At 45.8% G+C, this 19,742-nt stretch overlaps 1 protein-coding gene across 1 annotated transcript in view; it reads right to left on the reverse strand.

The window, feature by feature from the left end:
- Positions 1-19,742, reverse strand: part of LOC124718885 (aminopeptidase Ey-like) — a 209,084-nt gene that overhangs the window by 119,437 nt on the left and 69,905 nt on the right. Inside the window, exon 5 of the mRNA XM_047244525.1 lies at positions 4,536-4,847. Coding sequence (XP_047100481.1) covers positions 4,536-4,847 — 312 coding nt within the window. The remainder of the gene's footprint in view (positions 1-4,535; positions 4,848-19,742) is intronic.

Raw genomic sequence — 19,742 nt, forward strand, 5'->3', positions numbered from 1 at the left:
TGAGATCATTTCGAATAGTCACACCCAGATACTTCACTGATGTTACCGCTTCCAAAGACTGATCATTTATTTTGTGCTCAAACATTAATGGGGATTTTCGCCTTGTTATACGCAGTAGGTTACACTTACTAATATTGAGAGATAACTGCCAGTCATTACACCACGCATTTATTTTCTGCAAATCCTCATTGATTTGTTCACAACTTTCGTGTGATACTACTTACCTGTAGACAACAGCGTCATCGGCAAGCAGTCTAAGGCCGCTGTGAATACCATCAACCACATCGTTTATGTAAAGCGTAAAAAGCAGCGGGCCTATTACGCTGCCCTGGGGGACACCTGAAGTTACTCTTGTTTCTGTTGAAGTTACTCCGTTCAGGACGACATACTGCTTCCTGTCTGTTAGAAAACTTTCTATCCAACCGCGTATGTCATTGGACAGACCGTAAGCGCGCACTTTTTGTAGCAAGCGACAGTGCGGAACTGAGTCGAAAGCCTTTCGAAAGTCGAGAAATATGGCATCAACCTGGGAGCCGGTATCTAGAGCCTGTTGTATACAATGCACAAAGAGGGCCAGCTGTTTCTCGCATGACCGCTGTTTCCTAAAACTGTGCTGGTTTATGCAGATGAGCTTCTCAGAGTCTAGAGAGGTCATTATGTCTGAACACAAAATATGTTTCACGATTCTACAACAAAACGATTTCAGGGAAATTGGCCGGTAATTATGTGCATCCGATTTTCTACCCTGTTTATAGATTGCTATGACCTGGGCCTTCTTCCAGTCCCGTGGAACTTTCCGCCGTTCCAATGATCTCTGATAGATGACGGATAAGAACGGTGCTATATTTGTAGCATAGTCAACATAAAATCTTACGGGGATACCGTCTGGGCCGGATGCCTTTCTGGCGTCTAAGGATCTTAACTGTTTTACAATCCCAGATACACTAAACTCTATGTCAGCCATCCTTTCGTTTGTTTGATAATTGAAAGGGGGAATGGTGCTGCAGATCTCTATCGTAAATGAGTTTTTGAAGGCTAGGTTTAGAATTTCGGCCTTGTGTTCATCATTATCCGTTACATTAGCCGTACTGTAAGCAAGAGAAGGTATTGAATTGTTTGTGGCGTTCATAGATTTTACGTACGGCCAGAATTTTTTGGGGTTATTTTTAGAATCTGGGGATAAAATATTGCTTTCAAATTCGTTAAAAGAATCTCTCATAGAACTTTTGACAGGTGCTTTAATTTCGCATAATTTCTATTTGTGAGGCCAGATGACCTTGACGGTCACAGGTCCAACATGACCTTTGTGTAGACATGTTGTAAGGTGTCAGGCAAATCCAACACCTTCCATGAAAACCCTGACATGATAGCAAATCCGGCAGTATGTCACATAGCTCCGAATAAATCCCGACATTAAATTAACCAAAGTAATACGATCAACGAGTGAGCAAATGGAATACCACAGACTAACACAAGAGCGCCTAAATGCGTGTCATACCTTCCCACCGTGAAACAGACGCAGTTCCGAGGGGAGAAACGAGAACAGAAGCCGAGAGCAGAACCGTGTTAAGCTAGAAGGCCCTACGATAAGGGACGGACACCCACATCGCCGGCTGACCGCCAGGACCACCCCCAAGCCCGTGTTAAAAGATAGAGCCCTCCAGAAGAACAATATAGATCTTACGATAACACTAAAAGGGCCACACCAGCTGCAAGTTTTAGCGTGAGACTATACACGTCTCTGTTATGTAGCAAACATTAAAAACATTGCCCCATCACGAAAAGTATAACGTTTCTCATTGGATAGACATTATTTTTGTAGGCGGAGCTTAAGGTAACATTGAGACATTGATCGGTCAGTTGAAAACACAGTCAGATACATTTTTCTTAAACCAACCTCGGTAAGTTGTAGTAAGGAGAAGTTCGAGAGAGTTGCTTCCGAGACGGCGAGGTGTGTGGAGCTGCGCCACCAGCCGCCCCTGACGCTGCCTAACCACCGTCAAGGTAATGAACGCACGCGATGCCGCATAACAGCGCATAAAGCTTCACTCAGAACTGCAGAAGTCTCATGTCTTACATCCCCTTTTTACATAATACTAGTGTCGATCGTCAATTAAACCTCATGGTATTCACATTTGCAACTTGAAGTTAAAATCTGAAAAGCGATGATTTTTCTGTTATATAATTATTGAGAAGCCACATCAGCCACTGTAACTTATGGCAAGTTAAATAAGTAATTAAAGATAATTGAGGGTCACTGTAGACCATTTTTGATAGTTTTCTCTTTTATGAAACTTAATTTAAACCTAGATTATAGATGGGATATGGCATAGGTCATCCTTCGATCCATTGTTGAACTTGGAAACCCATTCAGGGAATATTCGTTCACATTTTTGTTGAACACAGTTGGTTTTCATCTTCCTGTATTAAAATATTTCCTTTTACAAATAATGCAATTTATAAACAATGTTTTGTGACTAGATTAAAAACTCCAATGGTAAACTTAACTGCTTTTTAGATGTTATTTTACTAGCTAACTAAAAATAGGAAAGCCTTGAACCCCTTCCACTAAATTTGGTTAGTATTAAGATTCTTTTACAGGGAATGTAGTGGAGCTGATGCTGAAATCATTAAGTAGTTGATTATATCATCGATAGTCTCACTGAACTCTTCTGAACTCTACATGTCATGAGTGGTCTGGCGTCTCCTTACCAGCAACAGGTCCCAGGTTCAAACTAGTCAATTCCCTAAAAAACACGCAAACAGATACCACGCAGAATGTTAGACACGTCTCAAGCACTTGTCGATTCCATGTAACACAGAATCGATATTGCTGCTGCATTGCATTCCAGGTGTGGACCAACACCGTATTAAGCAGGTGAGAAGAGTTTGACAGAGCAGTGAAAGACCTGTCGAAACAAGGCCCCGGGAGTAGACAACATTCCATTAGAACTACTGACGGCCTTGGGAGAGCCAGTCCAGACAAAACTCTACCATCTGGTGAGCAAGATGTATGAAACAGGCGAAATACCCTCAGACTTCAAAAAGAATATAATAATTCCAATCCCTAAGAAAGCAGGTGTTGACAGATGTGAAAATTACCGAACAATCAGTTTAATAAGCCACAGCTGCAAAATACTAACGCGAATTCTTTACAGACGAATGGAAAAACTGGTAGAAACCGACCTAGGGGAAGATCAGTTTGGATTCCTTAGAAAAATTGGAACACGTGAGGCAATACTGACCTTACGACTTATCTTAGAAGAAAGATTAAGAAAAGGCAAACCTACGTTTCTAGCATTTGTAGACTTAGAGAAAGCTTTTGACAATGTTGACTGGAATACTGTCTTTCAAATACTAAATGGGGCAGGGGTAAAATATATGGAGCGAACGGCTATTTACAATTTGTACTGAAACCAGATGGCAGTTATAAGAGTCGAGGGGCATGAAAGGGAAGCAGCGGTTGGGAAGGCAGTGAGACAGGATTGTGGCCTCTCCCCGATGCTATTCAATCTGTAGATTGAGCAAGCAGTAAAGGAAACAAAAGAAAATTCGGAGTAGGTATTAAAATCCACGGAGAACAAATAAAAACTTTGAGGTTCGCCGATGACATTGTAATTCTGTCAGAGACTGCAAAGGACTTGGAAGAGCAGCTGAACGGAATGGACAGTGTTTTGAAAGGAGGACATAAGATGAACATCAACAAAACCAAAACAAGGACAATGGAATGTACTCGAATTAAGTTGGGTGATGCTAGGGAATTAGATTAGGAAATGAGACACTTCAAGTGGTAAAGGAGTTTTGCTATTTGGGGAGCAAAATAACTGATGATGGTCGAAGTAGAGAGGATATAAAATGTAGACTGGCAATGGCAAGGAAAGCGTTTCTGAAGAAGAGAAATTTGTTAACATCGAGTATAGATTTAAGTGTCAGGAAGTCGTTTCTGAAAGTATTTGTATGGAGTGTTGCCATGTATGGAAGTGAAACATGGACGATAAATAGTTTAGACAAGAAGAGAATAGAAGCTTTCGATATGTGGTGCTACAGAAGAATGCTGAAGATTAGGTGGGTAGATCACATAACTAATGAGGAGGTATTGAATAGAATTGGGGAGAAGAGGAGTTTGTGGCACAACATGAGAAGAAGAAGGACCGGTTGGTAGGAGATGTTCTGAGGCACCAAGGGATCACAAATTTAGCATTGGAGGGCAGTGTGGAGGGTAAAAATCGTAGAGGGAGACCAAGAGATGAATACACTAAGGAGATTCAGAAGGACGTAGGCTGCAGTAGGTACTGGGAGATGAAGAAGCTCGCACAGGATAGAGTAGAATGGAGAGCTGCATCAAACCAGTCTGAGGACTGAAGACCACAACAACAACAACAACAACAAGAACGTCACGGCTGGCCAGTGTATTGCTTATCCTGCAGTGTTAGGTCATTGAGGATGTATGATTAGACTAAGGGAGGCCCTGAAGACAGAAATGCTCGTAGGTACATGGAGGGCAGCCAGGTCCCTGGCTCCTCCCACGAGCTCACCTGTAGGTTACGAGCCCCCAGTTCTCCATGGCCCCGGCGGCGAAGTCCGGGATGGCGACCATGTCCAGCTTGGGCAGCGGGTAGAGCACCTGGAAGAAGCGCTCGTAGAAGGTGAGGACGCCGGGGCCCACGACGGCGGCGTAGCCCGCCTGCAGCAGTGCCTCGCGGCGCGCCCACACGCGGAACAGCGTCGTGTTGTCGCCCGTGGCCGAGTCCACGTGCTCCAGGTCCGACACCACGAACGCCACCAGGTAGGTCGACATGCGCAGCGACTGCTGGAAGTGGTCCACCGTCCACTCGGGGCGCCCCTCCCTGCCGGCGCCGCACAAACACCTCACTCAGTTTGGATTCCACAAGCGCTGCTCCACTTACACACACACACACACACACACACACACACACACACACACACACACACACACAACATTCCGACAAAAAAAAAGTGCAACAACAAAAAATAATTCACGTAGTGTAATGAAATTTCCGGAATGCGTTTCTCTAGATAACATATGCAACAAATGATCATTATAAGAGCTCAGGTTAACGCAAGCTTGAAATAACTCTATGAAAATGTGTAACGCTGGTGTAACCACCAGAATGTTGAGTGCAAGTATGCAAAGATGCATACATTGTGTTGTACGAGGGCTATGCGAAAAATTTTTAGCAGAAAGTGTGAAAAAAATTTATTTGCAAAGAAACGTTTAAAACTTTTCAAAATACTCTCCATTAGCATGTATACATTTTTCCATTCTCTGAAACCACTTATAAAATGTGTCAGTCCAAGCTTCTTTTGGGATGTCACTCTTGTATGCTGCAATGGCCTCTTCATCCGATGAAAAGCGCTGCCCTCGAATTTTTTCCGTAGTCTTAGGGAACAGAAGCAAGTCACAGGCTGCCACGTCAGGTGAATAGGGGGGATGGGGTAACACTCGCACTTTTTCCTTCTCCAGAAAGTCCATCACTCTGGCATCCCTGTGCGCAGATGCGTTGTCGTGATGCAGCAGAAGGTGCACACTCGTAGACTTTGGATGCTGTGACTTCCATGTGGCGATGACTTTTGGAAAACAATCGTTCACGTACCATTCAGCATTGACTGTACGACGTGTTCCAAGGTCACAGAGGTGAGATGCCTGATCTTTGTGAAAAAAGTTGCCACCATCGTTTTTCCAGAGCTCCGACTTCGTCCAACTTTTGTGGGTGGTTCCTCCCCTGGAAAGCACCACACAGAAGACTGTCTCTTCGTTTCAGGGTCATAATGGTAGACCCACGTTTCATCACCTGTGACGATATTGTAGGTCTCTTGGGACTTCCCTTCATTGAATTTTTCGAGCATGAAACGACACGTCCACTCTCGTGTTTTGGCTTTCTGTCAGGGAATGTGGCACCCAACGGGCACATCTCTTAGTAAGACCTAAGTGACTATGAACTTCAATGTCGCAAAATATAAGATGTGGATCTTCTTTGATCATTTTCCTCACAGCATCAATGTTTTCAGGAGTCACAGCTGTTGCTCGCCAACCGGGAAGAGGTTCATCTTCAATTGACTGCCGACCCCTCGAAAACTCGCGAAACCAATTTCCAACTGTGGCCCTAGAAGGGGAAGCTTCACCAAAAACACGCAACAAAGAAGAATGGCCTTCTTCGGCACTTAAACCCTTTTTGTAACCGCAAGAAATTATGGCGCGAAAGTCGCGGCGCCACAGCTCCATCCTGCACCGTCTCTGACTCAGCACTGCCTGTGCTTTCTTACCGCACTTTGGGGGATCACCGTTAGCCAGGGGCTGCGCGCGCACGTCCCAAGGTAGAAAAACATCGCTCTTTCTAATGAAAACAACCCCAGTGTCCTCCGCCTTACACTTTACGGGCTGCTAAAAACTTTCGGCATAGCCCTCGTAGAGGTGCCAGATGCTAGTTTGTGGGACGGAGTCCCATCCCTGTTGCACTTCACCGGTCAATACTAGTACGGTTTATGGATGACGCTGGAGTTATCGTCCGATGATGTCCGGTGTGTGCTCCATTGGAGACAGATCCGGTGATTGAGCAGGCAGAGGCAACGTGTCGACACTCCATAGAGCGTGTTGGACTAGAACAGCGGTATGTGGAAAAGTGGAATCACCAGCCGCACGTACTGATCTGCAGTCAGAGCGCATGTGATACCCAGCAGGGTAGTGCTGCTGTCGTTCGAAACTGCACTCCCGGTAGGTCCAGAGTGTCGAGCACACGTACGTGTCGGTTCCAAATCCTCAACCCAACATACAGCCATCAGTGGCAGAGGCAGAACCAGCTTTCATCAGAATACTCCACAGACCTCCATTCAAACGCGCAATGATCTCTCTCTTGACACCAGTGAAGCCGCAAATGGTGATCGTTTGGGGTCAGTAGAACGCAGGCTTCAGGGCATCTGGTTTGGAGCTGTTCTTGAAGTAACCAATTTGTAGCATTTCGTCGTGTCAGTGTGGTGCCAACTACAGTTCACGTTGCTGCTGCAGGTGCCGTACCATGCGTCAGAAACGTACGCTGAACACGACAGTCTTCCCTGCTGGTAGTGCCACGTCGCTGTCCAGATCCCAGTCTTCTTGCGACTGTACATTCTCGTGATCTCTGCTGCCTGTAACCATGTACAGTGCCTTCATTCCTGCCAAGTCATTCTGCAATATCACAGAAGGAACATCCAACTTCTCTTAGCCCTATTACGTGACCTCCTTCAAACTCAACGCGGTGCTTATAATGGCAACTTTGTCACCTAACATTAACTCACACTGCCCAACCTCAAAGGTACCTAATGGTCACTACCATTACTGCACACACGATTCACTCACTGTGATCACAGTTTGAATTCCAGAAGGGTTGCTCTACTTACACATTCACTCGTCAAACTTTAAAGCCTTCAAATAAGAAAAGCCAACTGTCTTGTCACAGTAGTGATACTTGGTCTCATCAGAACACCAGACTTAAGCACTGTCAGAGTTGGCTGTCACTCGGCCGGGTGACCGTCCGAATCTGCCGAGCGCTGTTGGCAGGTGGGGTGCACTCAGCCTTTGTGAGGACAATTGAGGAGCTACTTGACTCAGAAGCAGCGGCTCCGGTCATGAAAACTGGCAATCCCCGGGAGAGGAGGGTGCTGACCACATTTACATAGATCTTGTTACTCTGGTAGAAAAAATTACGTTTTACGAAACTGTTTCGTTTACAAACAACTATTTTCAGTCATGTTTAACAGATAGAATTTAAAAGGTTGTGCTGAAAAACACAAAGTTGGAAGGAGCGAGAATTTTAGTGAAATCAAAAATAGTGTCCCACAGGGTTCAGTTTGGGGCCCATTCCTGTTCCTTATGCGAGCATCGTCCAATAAATAATGCCCCAAAATTTTTTACAGCCTTTAATATATATACAGGGTGTTACAAAAAGGTACGGCCAGACTTTCAGGAAACATTCCTCACACACAAATAAAGAAAATATGTTATGTGGACATTTGTCTGGAAACACTTACTTTCCATGTTAGAGCTCATTTTATTACTTCTCTTCAAATCACATTAATCATGGAATGGAAACACACAGCAACAGAACGTACCAGCGTGACTTCAAACACTTTCTTACAGGAAATGTTCAAAATGTCCTCTGTTAGCGAGGATACATGCATCCATCCTCCTTCGCATGGAATCCCTGATGCGCTGATGCAGCCCTGGAGAATGGCGTATTGTATCAAAGCCGTCCACAGCGCGAGCACGAAGAGTCTCTACATTTGGTACCGGGGTTGCGTAGACAAGAGCTTTCAAATACCCCCATAAATGAAAGTCAAGAGGGTTGATGTCAGGAGAGCGTGGAGGCCACGAAATTGGTCCGCCTCTACCAATGCATCGGTCACCGAATCTGTTGTTGAGAAGCGTACGAACACTTTGACTGAAATGTGCAGGAGCTCCATCGTGCATGAACCACATGGTGTGTCGTACTTGTAAAGGCACATGTTCTAGCAGCACAGGTAGAGTATCCCGTATGAAATGGTGATAACGTGCTCCATTGAGCGTAGGTGGAAGAACATGGGGCCCAATCAAGACATCACCAACAATGCCTGCCCAAACGTTCACAGAAAATCTGTGTCGATGACGTGATTGTACAGTTGCGTGCGGATTCTCGTCAGCCATCACATGTTGATTGTGAAAATTTACAATTTGATCACGTTGGAATGAAGCCTCATCCGTAAAGAGAACATTTGCACTGAAGTGAGGATTGACATATTGTTGAATGAACCATTTGCAGAAGTGTACCAGTGGAGGCCAATCAGCTGCTGATTGTGCCTGCACACGCTGTACATGGTACGGAAACAACTGGTTCTCCAGTAGCACTCTCCATACAGTGACGTGGTCAACGTTACCTTGTACAGCAGCAACTTCTCTGACACTGACATTAGGGTTATCGTCAACTGCACGAAGAATTGCCTCGTCCATTGCAGGTGTCCTCGTCGTTCTAGGTCTTCCCCAGTCGCGAGTCATAGGCTGGAATATTCCATGCTCCCTAAGATGCCGATCAATTGCTTCGAACGTCTTCCTGTCGGGACACCTCCGTTCTGGAAATCTGTCTCGATACAAACGTACCGCGCCACGGCTATTGCCCCGTGCTAATCCATACATCAAATGGGCATCTGCCAACTCCGCATTTGCTAATATTGCACTGACTGCAAAAAGACATTCGTGATGAACACTAACCAGTTGATGCTACGCACTGATGTGCTTGATGCTAGTACTGTAGAGCAATGAGTTGCATGTCAACACAAGCACCAAAGTCAACATTACCTTTCTTCAATTGGGCCAACTGGCGGTGAATCGAGGAAGTACAGTACAAACTGACGAAACTAAAATGAGCTCTAAAATGGAAATTAAGCGTTTCCGGACAAATGTCCACATAACATCTTTTCTTTATTTGTGTGTGAGGAATGTTTCCTGAAAGTTTGGCCGTACCTTCTTGTAACACCCTGTGTATATGCAGGGTGTTTAAAAAATAACCGGTATATTTGAAACGGCAATAAAAACTAAACGAGCAGCGATAGAAATACACCGTTTGTTGCAATATGCTTGGGACAACATTACATTTTCAGGCAGACAAACTTTCGAAATTACAGTAGTTACAATTTTCAACAACAGATGGCGCTGCGGTCTGGGAAACTCTATAGTACGATATTTTCCACATATCCACCATGCGTAGCAATAATATGGCGTAGTCTCTGAATGAAATTACCCGAAACCTTTGACAACGTGTCTGGCGGAATGGCTTCACATGCAGATGAGATGTACTGCTTCAGCTGTTCAATTGTTTCTGGATTCTGGCGGTACACCTGGTCTTTCAAGTGTCCTCACAGAAAGAAGTCACAGGGGTTCATGTCTGGCGAATAGGGGGGCCAATCCACGCCGCCTCCTGTACGTTTCGGATAGCCCAAAGCAATCACACGATCATCGAAATATTCATTCAGGAAATTAAAGACGTCGGCCGTGCGATGTGGCCGGGCACAATCTTGCATAAACCACGAGGTGTTTGCAGTGTCGTCTAAGGCAGTTTGTACCGCCACAAATTCACGAAGAATGTCCAGATAGTGTGATGCAGTAATCGTTTCGGATCTGAAAAATGGGCCAATGATTCCTTTGGAAGAAATGGCGGCCCAGACCAGTACTTTTTGAGGATGCAGGGACGATGGGACTCCAACATGGGGCTTTTCGGTTCCCCATATGCGCCAGTTCTGTTTATTGACGAAGTTGTCCAGGTAAAAATAAGCTTCGTCAGTAAACCAAATGCTGCCCACATGCATATCGCCGTCATCAATCCTGTGCACTATATCGTTAGCGAATGTCTCTCGTGCAGCAATGGTAGCGGCGCTGAGGGCTTGCCGCGTTTGAATTTTGTATGGATAGAGGTGTAAACTCTGGCGCATGAGACGATACGTAGACGTTGGCGTCATTTGGACCGCAGCTGCAACACGGCGAACGGAAACCCGAGGCCGCTGTCGGATCACCTGCTGCACTAGCTGCGCGTTGCCCTCTGTGGTTGCCGTACGCGGTCGCCCTACCTTTCCAGCACGTTCATCCGTCACGTTCCCAGTCCGTTGAAATTTTTCAAACAGATCCTTTATTGTATCGCTTTTCGGTCCTTTGGTTACATTAAACCTCCGTTGAAAACTTCGTCTTGTTGCAACAACACTGTGTTCTAGGCGGTGGAATTCCAACACCAGAAAAATCCTCTGTTCTAAGGAATAAACCATGTTGTCTACAGCACACTTGCACGTTGTGAACAGCACACACTTACAGCAGAAAGACGACGTACAGAATGGCGCACCCACAGACTGCGTTGTCTTCTATATCTTTCACATCACTTGCAGCGCCATCTGTTGTTGAAAATTGTAACTACTGTAATTTCGAAAGTTTGTCTGCCTGAAAATGTACTGTTGTCCCAAGCATATTGCAACAAACGGTGTATTTCTATCGCTGCTCGTTAAGTTTTTATTGCCGTTTCAAATATACCGGTTATTTTTGAAACACCCTGTATATATATATATATATATATATATATATATATATATATATATATATATATATATATATATATATATACACTCCTGGAAATTGAAATAAGAACACCGTGAATTCATTGTCCCAGGAAGGGGAAACTTTATTGACACATTCCTGGGGTCAGATACATCACATGATCGCACTGACAGAACCACAGGCACATAGACACAGGCAACAGAGCATGCACAATGTCAGCACTAGTACAGTGTATATCCACCTTTCGCAGCAATGCAGGCTGCTATTCTCCCATGGAGACGATCGTAGAGATGCTGGATGTAGTCCTGTGGAACGGCTTGCCATGCCATTTCCACCTGGCGCCTCAGTTGGACCAGCGTTCGTGCTGGACGTGCAGACCGCGTGAGACGACGCTTCATCCAGTCCCAAACATGCTCAATGGGGGACAGATCCGGAGATCATGCTGGCCAGGGTAGTTGACTTACACCTTCTAGAGCACGTTGGGTGGCATGGGATACATGCGGACGTGCATTGTCCTGTTGGAACAGCAAGTTCCCTTGCCGGTCTAGGAATGGTAGAACGATGGGTTCGATGACGGTTTGGATGTACCGTGCACTATTCAGTGTCCCCTCAACGATCACCAGTGGTGTACGGCCAGTGTAGGAGATCGCTCCCCACACCATGATGCCGGGTGTTGGCCCTGTGTGCCTCGGTCGTATGCAGTCCTGATTGTGGCGCTCACCTGCACGGCGCCAAACACGCATACGACCATCATTGGCACCAAGGCAGAAGCGACTCTCATCGCTGAAGACGACACGTCTCCATTCGTCCCTCCATTCACGCCTGTCGCGACACCACTGGAGGCGGGCTGCACGATGTTGGGGCGTGAGCGGAAGACGGCCTAACGGTGTGCGGGACCGTAGCCCAGCTTCATGGAGACGGTTGCGAATGGTCCTCGCCGATACCCCAGGAGCAACAGTGTCCCTAATTTGCTGGGAAGTGGCGGTGCGGTCCCCTACGGCACTGCGTAGGATCCTACGGTCTTGACGTGCATCCGTGCGTCGCTGCGGTCCGGTCCCAGGTCGACGGGCACGTGCACCTTCCGCCGACCACTGGCGACAACATCGATGTACTGTGGAGACCTCACGCCCCACGTGTTGAGCAATTCGGCGGTACGTCCACCCGGCCTCCCGCATGCCCACTATACGCCCTCGCTCAAAGTCCGTCAACTGCACATACGGTTCACGTCCACGCTGTCGCGGCATGCTACCAGTGTTAAAGACTGCGATGGAGCTCCGTATGCCACGGCAAACTAGCTGACACTGACGGCGGCGGTGCACAAATGCTGCGCAGCTAGCGCCATTCGACGGCCAACACCGCGGTTCCTGGTGTGTCCGCTGTGCCGTGCGTGTGATCATTGCTTGTACAGCCCTCTCGCAGTGTCCGGAGCAAGTATGGTGGGTCTGACACACCGGTGTCAATGTGTTCTTTTTTCCATTTCCAGGAGTGTATATATATATATATATATACACTCCTGGAAATGGAAAAAAGAACACATTGACACCGGTGTGTCAGACCCACCATACTTGCTCCGGACACTGCGAGAGGGCTGTACAAGCAATGATCACACGCACGGCACAGCGGACACACCAGGAACCGCGGTGTTGGCCGTCGAATGGCGCTAGCTGCGCAGCATTTGTGCACCGCCGCCGTCAGTGTCAGCCAGTTTGCCGTGGCATACGGAGCTCCATCGCAGTCTTTAACACTGGTAGCATGCCGCGACAGCGTGGACGTGAACCGTATGTGCAGTTGACGGACTTTGAGCGAGGGCGTATAGTGGGCATGCGGGAGGCCGGGTGGACGTACCGCCGAATTGCTCAACACGTGGGGCGTGAGGTCTCCACAGTACATCGATGTTGTCGCCAGTGGTCGGCGGAAGGTGCACGTGCCCGTCGACCTGGGACCGGACCGCAGCGACGCACGGATGCACGCCAAGACCGTAGGATCCTACGCAGTGCCGTAGGGGACCGCACCGCCACTTCCCAGCAAATTAGGGACACTGTTGCTCCTGGGGTATCGGCGAGGACCATTCGCAACCGTCTCCACGAAGCTGGGCTACGGTCCCGCACACCGTTAGGCCGTCTTCCGCTCACGCCCCAACATCGTGCAGCCCGCCTCCAGTGGTGTCGCGACAGGCGTGAATGGAGGGACGAATGGAGACGTGTCGTCTTCAGCGATGAGAGTCGTTTCTGCCTTGGTGCCAATGATGGTCGTATGCGTGTTTGGCGCCGTGCAGGTGAGCGCCACAATCAGGACTGCATACGACCGAGGCACACAGGGCCAACACCCGGCATCATGGTGTGGGGAGCGATCTCCTACACTGGCCGTACACCACTGGTGATCGTCGATGGGACACTGAATAGTGCACGGTACATCCAAACCGTCATCGAACCCATCGTTCTACCTGTCCTAGATCGGCAAGGGAACTTGCTGTTCCAACAGGACAATGCACGTCCGCATGTATCCCGTGCCACCCAACGTGCTCTAGAAGGTGTAAGTCAACTACCCTGGCCAGCAAGAGCTCCGGATCTGTCCCCCATTGAGCATGTTTGGGACTGGATGAAGCGTCGTCTCACGCGGTCTGCACGTCCAGCACGAACGCTGGTCCAACTGAGGCGCCAGGTGGTAATGGCATGGCAAGCCGTTCCACAGGGCTACATCCAGCATCTCTACGATCGTCTCCATGGGAGAATAGCAGCCAGCATTGCTGCGAAAGGTGGATATACACTGTACTAGTGCCGACATTGTGCATGCTCTGTTGCCTGTGTCTATGTGCCTGTGGTTCTGTCAGTGTGATCATGTGATGTATCTGACCCCAGGAATGTGTCAATAAAGTTTCCCCTTCCTGGGACAATGAATTCACGATGTTCTTATTTCAATTTCCAGGAGTGTATATATATATATATATATATATATATATATATATATATATATTACAGGGTGAGTCACCTAACATTACCGCTGAATATATTTCGTAAACCACATCAAATACTGACGAATCGGTTCCATAGACCGAACGTGAGGAGAGGGGCTGTGTAATTGGTTAATACAAACCTTAAAAAAATGCACGGAAGTATGTTTTTTAACACAAACCTAGGTTTTTTTTAAATGGAACCCCGTTAGTTTTGTTAGCACATCTGAACATATTAACAAATACGTAATCAGTGCCGTTTGTTGCATTGTAAAATGTTAATTACATCCGGAGATATTGTAACCTAAAGTTGACGCTTGAGTACCACTCCTCCGCTGTTCGATCGTGTGTATCAGAGAGCACCGAATTACGTAGGGATCCAAAGGGAACGGTGATGGACCTTAGGTACAGAAGAGACTGGAACAACACATTACGTCCACATGATAACACCTTTTTATTGGTCTTTTTCACTGACGCACATGTACATTACCATGAGGGGTGAGTTACACGTACACACGTGGTTTCCGTTTTCAATTACGGAGTGGAATAGAGTGTGTCCCGACATGTCAGGCCAATAGATGCTCAATGTGGTGGCCATCATTTGCTGCACACAATTGCAATCTCTGGCGTAATGAATGTCGTACACGCCACAGTACATCTGGTGTAATGTCGCCGCAGGCTGCCACAATACGTTGTTTCATATCCTCTGGGGTTGTAGGCACATCACGGTACACATTCTCCTTTAACGTACCCCACAGAAAGAAGTCCCTGGCTGTAAGATCAGGAGAACGGGCTGGCCAATTTATGCGTCCTCAACGTCCTATGAAACGCCCGTCGAACATCCTGCCAAGGGTCAGCCTAGTGTTAGTTGCGGAATATGCAGGTGCACCATCATGCTGATACAACATACGTCGACGCGTTTCCAGTGGGACATTTTCGAGCAACGTTGGCAGATCATTCTGTAGAAACGTGATGTATCTTGCAGCTGTTTGGGCCCCCGCAATGAAGTGAGGACCAATGAGGTGGTCGCCAATGATTCCGCACCATACATTTACAGTACACGGTCGCTGTCGCTCTACCTGTCTGAGCCAGCGAGGATTGTCAACGGACCAGTAATAGTAATGCATGTTCCGTAGATTCACTGCCCCGTGGTTTGTGAAACCCGTTTCATCGGTAAACAGGTAGAACTGCAACGCATTCTCTGTTAATGCCCATTGACAGAATAGCGCTCGATGATTAAAGTCATCACCATGTACTTGCTGATGTAGCGACACATGAAACGGGTGAAAGCGGTGACGATGCAGTATGCGCATGACACTACTTTGACTCAGTCCACCGGCTCTTGCAATGTTCCGTGTATCATGTGTGGGTTCATGGTAACAGCAGCTAACACACCAACTGCACCCGCTTCTCCTGTGACGGGCCTGTTACGGACCCGTTTGCGTGCTGCGACCATACATGTTGCATAAAGTTGGCGGCAGATGTTTTGCAATGTGCGGCACGTTGGATGCTCTCTGTCCGGGTACCGTTCTGCATACACCCTGCAGGCTTCAGCTGCATTTCGTCGACACTCGCCATAGATGAGTAACATCTCCGCCTTTTCAGAGTTCAAATACACCATGGTCACAGTTCCTACAACACTACACTATCACAGACGTCTGGTAACACGGTGTACTATAGTTGGTCTGCGTGCGGAGACGAATGCAGAATAACAATAGCAGCAAGCGCTACATGCGGACACTCCGACAGCTAGACCAAACCACAACAGTGCACTACAGCCACACTCGTAAACACGGTCGTCATCGTAAACATGTCCCTGCAGATGCTGCTCACCGACCGTGGCCCGTGTTTGTTACAACATGCAAATGAACGTCGGAGGTTTCAAGCGTCAACTTTAGGTTACAATATCTCCGGATGTAACTAACATTTTACAATGCAACAAACGGCACTGATTACGTATTTGTTTATATGTTCAGATGTGCTAACAAAACTAACGCGGTTCCATTTAAAAAAACGTAGGTTTGTGTTAAAAAACGTACTTCCATGCATTTTTGTATGGTTTGTATTAAACAATTACACTAGCCCCTCTCCTCACGTTCGGTCTGTGGAATCGGTTCGTCAGTATTTGATGTGGTTTACGAAATATATCCAGCGGTAACGTTAGGTAACTCACCCTATATATATATATATATATATATATATATATATATATATATATATATATATATATATATATATATATATATATACTAGCGGACCCGACAGACGTTGTCCTGCATGATATTTAAAGCGATTAGGATATTAAACAAAATATTAAACGAAAGACAAATAATATAGTAATTTCATATAACATCAATTTTTCTAAAAACAATTCGTTATAATCAATAATGTTTGTTTAATTTTATCTTAATGCGAGTTGATGAACAGCATTATTAGTCAATTCCTGAGGAGTATAAATGAATAAACTTGACGGTTTCCAACGCGAGAACACGCCACTTATAATTGGCCATGTGAAAAGGGCGGATTTTCTAGATCCAACCCACAAATCGACAGTGTTTGACCTTGTTGCTCGATTTCTTTGTTTTATATTTAAATGATATCCATCTTCTCCTTCCCAAAATATCAATGGATATTGCAAAGCGTCGTAAGGGCGATGACTGTCTTCAATCATATACACTGTGTTATCTCTGCGTTGGATTCGTATATCTCGACGTTCAAATGCGTCGCCAACCATAACAACTACAACTTTATTAAAGGTCGGTGAATTATATCGGCGCGCGTGCTGCCCAGATGGTAGTTTGTCTGCTTTGATGACGATCGTATAGTTGTCGTTTTGCAGTCTGTTTGAAACGGTACTGAACAACTGGACCAACTGGTTGTGATTCTGTAAAAGCGGTTCTAAAACACCCGCAGTTTCTCGCTCCTCCATCTGCTCGATATTGCTGTACTGGTAGCGGGCGTTTATGTGCTGCTCCTCATCACCCATGAAGAGCATTTGCAGAAATTTTGAATCGGTATCAGGCATCGGCGTTAGAGAACCAATTTGATGATACACTCGGCCCTGAATCTGAAACGTTGACTGAAAATTGCGACCATCCTCATTCTGAACGATTTTCGTTGCTCCAAATGATGTCATTTGAAAGCTGGAATTGAATTTGGAGAATTTTACGCAAAACGATTTAGATTGAGATGTAGCTCCACCCAATAGTGTTTTCAATGGTTCTGGCGGCGAATTCAATGGTGGCAATACAAATTTTCCAGACGCACAGCAGAAACCGGCCGATTCACCTTTGTATTTTAGTGCATGACTGTTGGCATTGTTTGTTCATAGCACCGATTACAATTTGTGAATGTGACAAATAGTCGATGTCCGACTCATATTCAAGTGCAAGGCGAAGAAGTGATGCACGTGTGAATGCGCGATACACTTGCAAACGCTGTTGTTGACGTGTTCTGAATGTGTCGGTGACTCGTTGACGGGCCAGTCTTTGTCTCAATGCATTGGCTCCGAGGCGTTCGTTGCGTTGCTCTTGACTTTCATTAGCACGTCTGATTGCAGCCTGGTTTCTTAAATTTTCATTCTCTGTCAATTGATGTTCTGCCAATCTATTTAACCGATGGTTCTGGACTAATTGTGAATTCCGAGTCCGTCGACCAACACCTCCTCCTCGTCCACGAAGACGTGGCATTGTTTTACGTACGCAACTTATATGTGAATATAATATACTTAATATCCACTGAAATGCGACACCTGAAACATCAAAAGACACCGCACAAAAAAATTAAAATATCAAAATAAGGAAACACACAAATATGATACACTCAAATTAAAATGTCGAAAAATAAACGAAATCCTATGCACGTAACTTAAATCTGAATATAATATGCTGAATATTGCACACAAAAATTCAACGCCACCTACCGTGCTGATTTAAGAATTTAAATTTTCCAAGCCCCCACTTGAATGCATTCACAAAAATTCATTCAAATCTATCCAGCCGTATAGTTGCAGTATACATAAATAACCTAGATACCGACTGCAGAGCCATCTGCCGGGCTGATTTGTGAATCTAAACCATCCAGGGCGCCAACCAAACGCATACAAACAAATTCATTTAAATCGGTCCAGCCGTTTAGGAGGAGTTCAGTGACATACACACGTACAGTAGAATTACATATATAAAGATATATAGGAATACATACTTTTATATGCTTTAAATTTGGTGTTGTTCTGCACTCGAGCGCAGTTTCGGATCATTCTGACTGATAGCACAACTACAGTGAACTATAAAAATGGCATCTACGCAAGACGCTTGTTGCAAGCAACGTGCTGCACTTGAACTCTTGTGTGCCAGAAAGAAACCACGGCGAACATCCATAAATGTGTGTGTGTGAAGTGCACAGTAATGAAGCAGTTGACAAGAGTGCTGTTAGGTGACATAAGGAGAGTTAAAGTGCCACGAGGTGCAGTAACTGAGCTGCTCGGTCGGCCATATTCGGGAAGCACCGTCAAAGTCGCTGTTCCCGACAGGCTGAATCACGCGTGTGCCACGATTCGTACAGATGAGTCACAACTCGGCAGTTGGCTCTCTTTTTTTTCTGTGGGCATTAGAAATGCGTGTGTAATGACCCAGACTCTTGGATATTCAACCAGCGGAAAGCAATGCACGCACAAGTGGAGAAGAATGTGAGGGCAAATGAGGCAGCGATTGAGTGATTGAGGACTAAATTAGGCAGCCAGAAGCTAAAGCAGAGGAGTGGACATAAGGTTCAAAAATGCTTCAAATGGTTCTGAGCACTATGGGACTTAACATCAATGATCATCAGTCCCCTACAACTTAGAACTACTTAAACCTAACTAACCTAAGGACATCACACAACATCCAGTCATCACGAGGCAGAGAAAATCCCTGACCCCGCCGGGAATCGAACCCGGGAACCCGGGCGCGGGAAGCGAGAACGCTACCGCACGACCACGGGCTGCGGACTGGACACAAGGGCTCGGACGGCAAGATGATGAGGTCCAGGGTGAGCTGGCCGAGAAAATTTAGAAAACGAAATGCAGAACTTGTCTGGTCCCAAAAAGCTGAGGTACCCAGGGGTGGGATCGAGTTTTAGAAACCATTTGCACAGTGATGTGGGTTAAGATCCCAGGTACACTCTGCAGCCATTCAACCTCCTGGGTCAATCTTTGTGAGCAATCGATGAAAAAAAAAATGTTGGAATGTTGCAGGACGCCCAATAATGTTAAATAGTTGTATTTAATAGACTATTTGCGTGGTGTAATGAATAGCGTAAGGCCTTCACGTGCAGGTACATACAATTTCGTTTTTAATTTTTATCGAAATTAATTTGAACGTTATTTTTTTAAATGTATTTTTTTATTTCTGTCTGCCAAGATCTCTGTTCGCTATCGGTTTTCTTCCTATCACTTTTTTTCCATTTCAAATCTTTGTTCATGTGATTTTAATTAATTTTATGTGTTAATTTCAATTTCATTTGTTTCCTTTTATCATCCTGTTTTATCGTCTGTGTTGCAGTATTATTTATTTGTATTCCTCATTCTGCTTGAATCTCATTTTAGTTATAATTCCTTCTTTCGTTCAAATTTTCATCTGCGTTATTTCGTCCATAGTGCAATAGCAATCTAGGCTACCTTTTAAATGTTTGTATAGCGATTACCATACGAAAAATGCACATCTTACAACTAAAAACACATTTCGACAC

Source organism: Schistocerca piceifrons, chromosome 10, assembly GCF_021461385.2.
Source record: "Schistocerca piceifrons isolate TAMUIC-IGC-003096 chromosome 10, iqSchPice1.1, whole genome shotgun sequence".
In the NCBI taxonomy this organism is placed as follows: domain Eukaryota; kingdom Metazoa; phylum Arthropoda; class Insecta; order Orthoptera; family Acrididae; genus Schistocerca; species Schistocerca piceifrons.